The sequence below is a fragment of the Trichoplusia ni genome, chromosome 4, assembly GCF_003590095.1.
Source record: "Trichoplusia ni isolate ovarian cell line Hi5 chromosome 4, tn1, whole genome shotgun sequence".
Taxonomy (NCBI): domain Eukaryota; kingdom Metazoa; phylum Arthropoda; class Insecta; order Lepidoptera; family Noctuidae; genus Trichoplusia; species Trichoplusia ni.
This window is the reverse complement of record NC_039481.1, coordinates 15,422,018-15,432,074: the sequence shown is the minus strand read 5'-3', so window position 1 is coordinate 15,432,074 and position 10,057 is coordinate 15,422,018. Positions and strand designations below refer to the sequence as shown.

General features: G+C 38.0%; 1 protein-coding gene across 2 annotated transcripts; it reads left to right on the top strand.

Moving 5' to 3' along the window:
* The first annotated feature begins 4,070 nt into the window (after positions 1–4,070).
* Positions 4,071–8,217, top strand: LOC113493190. 2 transcript variants are annotated; one of them, XM_026871040.1, is made up of 2 exons: positions 4,071–4,286; positions 6,047–8,217. In XM_026871040.1, exon 2 carries the CDS (start codon positions 6,053–6,055, stop codon positions 6,548–6,550), a length of 498 nt encoding a protein of 165 aa, XP_026726841.1. In that variant the 5' UTR covers positions 4,071–4,286; positions 6,047–6,052; the 3' UTR covers positions 6,551–8,217. The 2 variants fall into 2 exon arrangements, with proteins under 2 accessions (XP_026726841.1, XP_026726840.1); XM_026871039.1 differs by lacking the exon at positions 4,071–4,286 and adding an exon at positions 4,307–4,450 and having other exon boundaries at positions 6,047–8,216.
* Positions 8,218–10,057: the final 1,840 nt, after the last annotated feature.

Below are 10,057 nucleotides of genomic sequence, written 5' to 3'. Positions count from 1 at the left end.
TCAGTTAGCAAAAGTTGTTCTTCGTCCAGATGACGAAGAAGTTTTGGGGAAGTTTCCTAGTCGATGGGGAAAATGGTCGGGATTTCTTAGGAGGAAAATGGAGGAAAGTAGTTTGCAAGTTGGATTCTACAAGTATGTTTTTATTAATAAATGATTAAAAAAGGTTAGTCAACGTGTTTTGCAGGTTCATATTCAAAGGTCAATTCAAATTAGGCTGCTAAACAGACACTTTGAAGAGACCGACGTGGAAGATTGAAGACTTGAAGACCAACAAATAAATTGTTTTAGAGTACAAAACCGTCTTTTATTTTATTTAATCTGAAGAAGATTCCATGAAACCTCTTTTTCCTACCACAGTGACGTTTAATAACATTAGAAATTTTCTAACATTTTTCTTCATAACATTAGTTTCCACACGTCGCATCGGCCAGTAAATGAAAGCGATCGTTTTTCTCACAGTGAACAGCTGTTATTCTTCCCACGAGCTGTTTAAGTGTCGACGAGAGCTACCAACCTGTTACTGGTACTTGTTGCTGTAAGCAACACGTTATTACTGTCCTTTGGAGATCCTACCACAACTTAAAACTATAAAGGTGCAAGCAGGAACTGGCGCTGCGTGGCAACAGAATCAGGGTATCTAAAAAACCTTAATTAGTTATTTGACTTTTGTTTAGAGATCAACGTCATGTTAAGGTGAGTCGCTATCATCTACATTTAACGACCTCAGACGTCTACGAAGAACGAATCGGGTAAACAGACTTAAATGTATGTATGTGTGCGTGCGTGTGTGTGTTTGAGTTCACTTACTATTTGACGCTCGTGTCATATCTTGAAGGCAATAACAGCGCTATAAAGAAATGCGACAGATATATTAATCTTATCTGGCACACACTCGCCAAAACGTGGTCGCACATAGATTCACTATCAACGTGCTACAGTGCGACGCAAACAAAGGAATCTATGATTGTTGAATGACAAAGAAGGAATTTGATGTCCGTCTTTATGTCTTTATGAGGCGTTTGTTTTCAAGTAAAATATAAAAACAAAGATTTATAACGTATGAGGTTGGGTTTTTGTGAAGTTGTTTGTTATTAATTTTCATTACCTATTGTTGTGTGATTACATAAAAATTTTGATCATTTAGATGATAGATCCTATTAACGTAGGTTTTTGTGTTGTAATAAAAAAATCTTGGAATCTTTTTAAAAACTGTTTACTTCTTAGAACCTTTTGATAAGAAATATAAAAAAAAATATTTGACTAGAATAATGGTCTCACATAGTACCCACAGACAGATATAGATATATGTAGCTCTAGACGAGCAATATGCACTCTACAGTAGCAGATGCATTCACACAATTAGTTAGGAGGTCAACAATAAACCAGAGATCTCGGGGCCTATCACCACATCTTTCAATAAAACTGCTGCAATCGTGTAAGCGAGATTCGCACTCACAATATAGAACGCCATCCCTTTCCTACAAATCCATCATATTTAAAATAGCATTACTGGATGGCAAAAGGGAAGCCAGTTATCTATTAATTCAGCAATGTATGATTTCTGGATGATAATGTGATGAATCGAATGCCTTATAGATTCTATTCATTGTAATGTTTTATTGCCTTCTCCATTGTATTTGTCTTTTTTAGATATGTTGAGCGTCAAACATGTTTATTATTTATTTTTTAAATATTCTTTCCTAGAATTTGTTTTTCCTCTTCAAGTGTTACAAAAATAATATAATCATAGTAGATATCACAGAAATTGGTTAAGACATCGATTTAACGAGTATTAGATACTTGAAAAGCGATGTTAGAGTTTCATGCAACATTATTTTTTTATATCAAAAAACAGGATCTGATACTGACGTCACAAACAGGATACAACGGTAACAGTATAGATACAAACGACCGCAAACAAAATACGCACAATTACACTACTCGATGCAAAGAAGTTGAAAAGTAAGTTCACTTTTGTACCGTTATAAGGCATGCAACAAAAGATAATAAGCTTTGTTTATTAAAGCATTGTTTCTGTAAATAATTCCTTGAATAATATATGTAATATAGGAATTAGTGCGAACTAATGACGTGTTTGAAAAAGCATTCTGCGTTACCGCTGACCACTACTTGACTGTCGTTTAACACGAATTCCACAAAGTTATTGCATTCATTTTCACGTTGATTTAAAAAATAGAACTTGAAACTTCGAAATACTAATTATATTCATAATATAGTGAAAAACTAAAGAAGTAAGAAAAATATCTGCATGGTAGACTGTATCTAGCTGTACTCGACAGACGTTACTACTCCAGGCTTTCTGTTGGCTCAAAGACCCCTGAAATTTGGGAAAAGGAGTGAAAAAGTCGCTATATATTATTATCAATGCAATTTTTATTCTCCATTGATTGTAGAATCTGGAAATACAATCAATATTCTTAGTAATCTATAACCATCGTGGCTTCGTAACGACCACAAGACAGTATTTTTTTCATTGGTCACCGTTTCTGAAAAAAGTTTTTACGATGCTTTGAAAAACTGGAACAATAAGGTTTAAAAAATATATATTACAAATACATTTCTGCATTTATACACATTTCGAGAAGAATCGTGTAACATTCAATGCTGTTTATTTGAATGACAATATTTTACAAAGCGTATTAGTTTCACAATATTGTACGATGAATACTGAAAGATTTCTGTTATTACTAGTCTTGTTGCATCTAGTATTTATCATAAATATAATGTAAGGCTGTTTAGAATAACATCTGTAAGTAAAAAGGTTTTGTTTTGTGGGTGATAAAAGTCCTTCCTAAATACGGGTACAAAACAAAATTATGCGTATGCGTACCAGTACTAAAATACCAATGATTTAAAAGTAGCTCAGTAGCGAAACACTACCATTTATGGTATATACTTGGTATATGTATATATTGGCAGCCTCGCATGCTACGTCAAGCTAAATGACTCTCACTTGCGTGAACATTCACAATTTATTGCATTTTGTAATGTCTGCGGAGAATCTTTGGGCATCTTATATGTGTTCTGAGTCTATTTCGTACATTTGCGTCTCCCACCACCGAATCGAAACGGATGAAATGTATTCTGCGCAGCCTTGTGTGTAGTTCTATTCTAAGACCTGGCCTAAAACTGTCCGGTGGCTAGGGCCAAATGTGTAGTTAGCGGAGCTCGCATCCACATGTGTTGTCAAAAGCGAGCGCATGATGTGTACCTGTGTGCTGCTCATGACGCTTCCCTACTAGTAGTCGGCACACAGCGTGTCCCAATTCACCGCGTCGGGAGACTACCGCCGGACAAACCGGGATGACTCATTAAATGTTGGCCGCAGTTTTATCTCCGGGGAATTTCTCCTTTGTTACACACGCTAACGTGTTGGCTACTATTCAACTATCCGACGAAAAAAACAATAAGCGCTCTGTATTGTTGCTTTAAAGGGAAACATTGAGTGTCTTGTCTCAAAGAATGTTTTAATTACTCGGATTAAGAGTCAACGAAAATAAACTTGATTAAATTAGACGTTTCTATAAATATGCATGTTTATTGTCCGGTCACAGTATTGAGACTATTTAAATCGTTGCATTACGGTTGTCGGCGATAACGCTTAACAATCCATTAAATCTCTACTAATGTAGGTACTACTTATGTGGTGATAATACTCATCAACAATAATTTACCTCGCACTCACTGTCATTACCTAATCTACATAACTTGATCGTTAATTAATGATTACGAAAAAATACCACTGTCACTTTTATGGGGTCTATGCATTCTTCTATACTAAACGTAGTCGCACCAAGTATTATTTCATTGTGAAATCTGAGTAATTAATTGAATTTCAAGTAAATAAATGAGTCATAGTATTTTACGGTACAAAGGCACACTTACAAGTAAATAAATAAATGTACGATCGACACGGGTGACGTACGCAATAATTAGCTACAACGTATGTATGTACATAACAGGTTTAAAAGATAATACCAGGTTTCCTCGTGAGTGTGACTCGGCCGGACAAAGGCAGGATCTAGATAATTAGTTGCGGACAAAAATAGTCGTCGCAGTCGGGCCCTGGGCCAGGTGACGTCAGCGCGCCAGGGCCGGCGGCGGGGCAAGACGGGCCCCGCGCCAGTGTCGCGCGCGCCGTCAGCCCGCTCGCACGCCACCTACCGAGCCTGAGTCAGCTCCACCAGCCGCGCTCGCCGCCGCCTGCCGCCGCCTGCCGCCCCCCTCCCGGCTGCCTACGCGATCCTGACACTACACTGCCACAAGTGAGTACTCTCGGCGACCCTATTATATTTATGTTACATACGTGTTGAAAGCTATTGTCTAACTGCAACGATGCAACGCGATAACATCCGATGCAGATTTCACTTCGGCCTACTGCACTACGGGATTAACTACTAGACGGCTGCATTGTTTTTAATTAGTATAGGTATACTTTTTTGATATTAAATTATTTTATTAATGGGGCCTAGGTTATATCTGTACGGAGAAGCGAATCAACCTTGGCGCATCGTGCAATGCAGCGGGGACCTTGCAAGTCACGCGTCAGAGTAACCTCGACTCACGCCGTACTCGCACTCCTACTACGATTGTCTTCGATACTATCGCAATTTCTCGGACGCTTAGAGCGAGACGCGTTCCATTGCTTTCTCTGTAGCGTAGGGTGAGCGGGCAACGCCATGGCACGCTAGTAAAACCGGCAATGTACGTGCAGACTGAGATGAAAACGAAATGAAAACATTATCTCAGTGAAGCAACATGTTGATAGACGCGCTATGAAACTAACACAAACAGCTGACTGCTGACGACGTGCTTCTTTTTTTGACTGATAAAAAATATGACGCGGTCATTCAAGGACGGTCGACCACTGACGAGAGGTATTTCCCGTTTTGAACTGTCAATGTGACATGTAAAATGCGAAGAAACGGACATTAAATAAGAATAATAAAATTTTTAATTAATAAAGTTGTGGTTGAAGGGCCGTCCTCTGTAATTGGTAATTAAGTAATATAACGGTTTCATTAGTAATGTTCGGTTAGGGGCCTCGATGTTCCTGAGTTATCGCGACGGAAAAACACGCCATATATTATCGTGCGTTGTTCGCTATCAGCTTGGTGTTACGAACTGTATTGTAATGTAGAGCCAATACTCTTCAAGGGGCTCCGCGCTCAAACGGCACGTGTAGACAATTCAGTCAATTCACGTAACGATAAATATACAAACAGTAAAACAACATCGTTACTACAAACGTATTAACAAAGCGAACAGAGTAACTGTACTCATAAGATAAACGCAATTTTGAAATTGAAAGTGCCCAAGTTTGGTGGACCACTTTTATTTAAACTTGTCCTGCTCGATTTCCGGGGCCTTGCTCGATAAACACAAGATAATCGCCGAGACTTGATAAATCGTGTCGGTCTGTACAAAAAATATTGCAAGGCGTTTATTGCATGATAAGATAAATTCACGTAATGGATAGAACCTTAAAAATGGTTATGAACCTGCTTCTTAAGTTGTACCTTTAGTTACCGATCTTATATTATATTAATTAAAGAAGTTCGTGACAGCAAGTCGCTGCCTTAAAAACTTTAACGTTCATTTGCATTCAACGTTACCTTCTAGAACGTCTTTAGATATTTTTTTCACCTCGAATTGGCATTGATCGTGGTCCACAAAACCGGTAAGGCTGCGGTTACCCTTCGCCGAACGTTCAAACATGCCCGACCACCGACTACCTTATATTTAAATAAAACCTCACTTGGAACAATTATTTTTTATTTAATAGTCTCGCGTAATACTCACATACCTAATGAATTGTTATTTAAAAAATTATAGGCTATTAATAGCTCCATCTATCTCATTTGTCGTCGCTGTTGCCTTAATTATAAAATGATGTTAAGATTGTTTTGACTAGAACTCTGCGTCAAAACTACGGTCATTCCTCGAGACGAATACAATACATTGATAATGGTAATGTCTTGTTATCAGGTACATTGTTTCATATTTACTATGATTGTCTTTTCAGGGTGCAATGGTCAGAAGATACGAAAGAATGAGTGGACGTCAGTCCTGGAACGAAGACGACATGGCTAAGGCCGTCGCAGCGGTGGTGTCGGGGAAGATGGGGTACAAACTGGCCGCCAGGACCTACCACATACCCCGCTCCACACTCCAGAGGCGCGCCAGCAAGATACGGTACCAGCAACCTGACGATCCCAAACCATTGATGGGCCACTACCGAAGGGTATTCACAGACAGTCAAGAAAAAGACTTAGTTGGGTACATAAAGAGTATGGAGAAGTATTTCATGGGGGTCTCGAGGCGTGATATCCGAGAACTAGCCTTCCAATACGCTGAAGACAACAACCTGAACCATCCGTTCGACGTGAACACGCGGATGGCGGGGGAGGACTGGGTGAGGAACTTCCTCAAGCGGAACCCCGAGCTGCTGGACAAGTCGGAGCACGAGTACGGGCTGGAGCCTGTCAACTTTGATCAGTTCTACCACTTCATGTGTCAGCTGTCATGATGACTCGTTGCTTAGTGCGTTCAAACTAGTTGTAAGTAAAAAGGTCAAGTTCGCCCCCGAGAGAGCCTCATGATTAATGTATGTATGACAAGTGTGAATCCAACCTGTGTATACTGTATGTGCCCACTTTTGTAATCTGAACTGAGTATATGTTGTACTTGAAATTGCTCAATAACGCCGCACATTCGAAATCGAAAATGTTTAATACTGAATGCCTTCTGGCAATTGTATCCACAAGTGGGAACATGTGATGTATGCTAAGTAGTAGACTTTTTGAAACGTTTTCAAATTTATATCGAGAAATTTAGCAAAAATTAGTCCAAGAGAGCCAAGCTCGAAAATGCGATGTTACCTTTGATATTCATTCTTTATTTGATTAGATATTTAATATATTAATATTCAGTGCCGTAGCCACCGTGGCCACGGGAAGCTGCCCGCGCGCCTCGCGACGCACTCACGGCTCTGTACTTATCGAGTACTTACGAAGTCTATAGTTGTATCTGATTTATAGTTTAAATTTTGTTATTTAATGGTACTAAAAGATAACTTGCTAAATTAAGGGCTGTGATAACAGAGAAAGGTGTATTTTTATGTAACATATCTAATAAGGTTACGTATCTATTTACAAAGACGGTATCTGATATAGAATATTTATTGTTTGAAGCATATATTTATTACAAATTGCTTAAATTCCGAGTGTTGGGTGTAGTAACGTTCCGTAACGAGTTAGTACCGGGGAGGTGCAAGCTATCAGCGCCGGTGATGTGCAATGTTTCCTCCGCGTGTGCAATATGTAGCATAGTACTTAGTGTGCATTAAATTGTCTGCAGACCGTCGCACAAATGCGGCCAATAACATATCTAAACATTCGGGTCATGCCACAGCAGAATGCACATACTCGATAATAACGCACAAGTATTATAACACAAACAGATATAATGCATATTCATCAAGTACCAATATTAATCAGTATGGCATTAAGTACGTTACGTACGATTATTATATGCTAATTTACAGCAGCAAAACTCTAAGGTATGAAAGTACTTACTAAATTTCCGTTCGTATACCAACTCTAACAAATAATACGTGGAAGTAAGTCTGCTGGAACAATACGCGGAGGCGATGAGCGCCACGCGCGCAGTACCGCGGAGCTAACATTTCCGTCGGCGCTCGGTGTTTGACGTAGCGAACATTGCGCAGCGCTTACTGCGTTACAGCGGTGTCGCCGGTTACGGAACATTTACCCTTAATGAATGCTGATAACGAACGCGTCAGCCGCGCGCCGCCCGCGCCTCGCCCGCGCCGCGACGCACTCGCACCTACGTCACACAAACATTTTATATAACACTATTTTCGTGATTAAGGGGTTGGTGATATTCGTGGGATGGTTTGTGTTTGGTTATTTCGTCTCTAGTTCAAAAATGTTTGTGTTTGGTCCAAAATTTCGTATAGCTATGTATTAGCTTACATATTTATCCCACTGTACCAAATTAGTTATATTATTATAGTTGTTACCTGATTCAAGTTTTGATCTCTTTAACTTAGTTCAAAATAGTGAAATGTTTATTTATTTAGGTCTTGAAATATTGAATATTGTTGGTTTTAAAGAAATTTTATCATTAAAAAGCAAATACATGTATGCCAAACTATGTTGTTATTTTGAGAATTATTTTTAATTAATATAATAATATATTCCTATGTACTTAGTTAAAAAAATCATGTGATTATAAATTGAAATATTTAATAAATACATTTTGATTACGTTGTTGTACTTAATGATATGGTTTAATAAGAAAATATCACTTAACACGAATAACTAAAACTGGAAGGCCTATGAAAATTCTCTAAAGAATTCATGCTAAAATAATAACGGTGACAAGGAAACACAAAGAGCAATCCGTATCGATACGACAGATTGCTCATAAATCTGATCGATGACAGTAGTCATCGACTCTCCAAATTATCACATCACATATTGAAGTAAAAAGGTACTTAACATACCGTAAATAATGCAGTGATAGGCATAGAACTTATAGATAATTAACATAACACTTCATAACAAAATAGGATCGAAGAGTTATGAGTCACTTTTGAAGCATCGATTAATATTACAAGATATATATTTATGAAAATAAAAACTAAAGCTTTTAAGAAAAAACTCGGAAGTTTGGAAGAGGCCACATACTAAATCTTTTGTAGGGTAGACAGAAAAGGGCTTGTCCTGCTCTCCGTTCTAAAACAGTAGCTTCATTCAAGAGCGACAAAGCAAATATTCGCTGTTAAGTGTCATGCTATCTCTATCATTGTCAAGTGAAGTGCAGAGACAGACCGTTGCGTTGAAGACGGCCAATACAAGTGATGTCATGTGATAATTCGAGCAAAAAGGCTGTTTTTAATTCTAGAGTAAAGTCCTAAGATGAAGGAAACGATGTATGTCAATGCGCGTTGATAGTTTTCAGATGCTGCTTCAACAATAAAATTCTAGTGAATTAATCAAAATGCACTACCCTCCAGAAAGTAAAAATATGGCATTAATTTAATAGCTGAATTCTTTTTGCAAAATAGTTACCTGTCATTCAGAGTAATGAAGGGAGTCCAACTCCTTCCCAAATAAACGGCTTTAACATTTAGAAGTTATAACAGAAAACCAACCTAATATACCTAGTTAAATTCATTTACGAAACTTCGATTCAGTAGTCAGCCCCAGCATTTCAAAATTATAATAATATATTATAATAGAAAGTCCAATTTTCTATTGAAACATTTTTCTTTCTCTTTCCCAAGTATTTCCATAACTCCGCGGTCGAATAGTCGAGAAATACAATTTTAAATAGAAAGCACATTTCATAACGAGCTTCATATAAATGCATTGCGAAGCGAAATTACTTTTAAAAGGTGTCGTTATAAAGGGAGCCGGTATAAATCTTGAGTTTCCGTCCAATGCGATGAAAGCAGGTCAGTGCATTCCGCTGGACTAATGCTCGCAGTGTCAAAGAGGTGTCCGGAAGGCAGTCGTCGAGAGCTCTCTGCACCGCGTCTGAAGGAAAATACTTTAGCTGGAGAATTCATTTCATGTACCTCCTACTCTTAAATAAGTTCTGTGTCAAATACAGCTTGAGCTTTAGCGATAACAAGTAAAAAGGATGAGCAAGTTGTAGAAAGTTTAGAAGGTGTTTAGGTATTTTATGTCATTCAGTCATTATTATTATATTTAATAGGTGAAGACAATACAGTCGTGAAATTATTTTTAAACGCTATACGCCTCATGTGTGGGTCAGAGCAACGTATCCAACGATGTAAAAATTGAGAAATGGATGAATTAAACAGGCTCCCATAATAATGCCCAAATTAGGATATAGCAGTACCAACAAATTTAAATTTCTGTTGGAGGTCGTATAGATATTACCTGTTTGTTTGTCCGTTTTAAATAGAAATACATCGATAACTCCTAAAAGAAAAAAATCTTATTAACCTCATCGCCGTATTTATTTGCCTGCCTTTCACATT

Excerpts from the sequence above, each read along its gene's own strand:
- LOC113493190 (XM_026871040.1), top strand. The coding sequence starts at position 6,053 with ATGGTCAGAAGATACGAAAGAATGAGTGGACGTCAGTCCTGGAACGAA.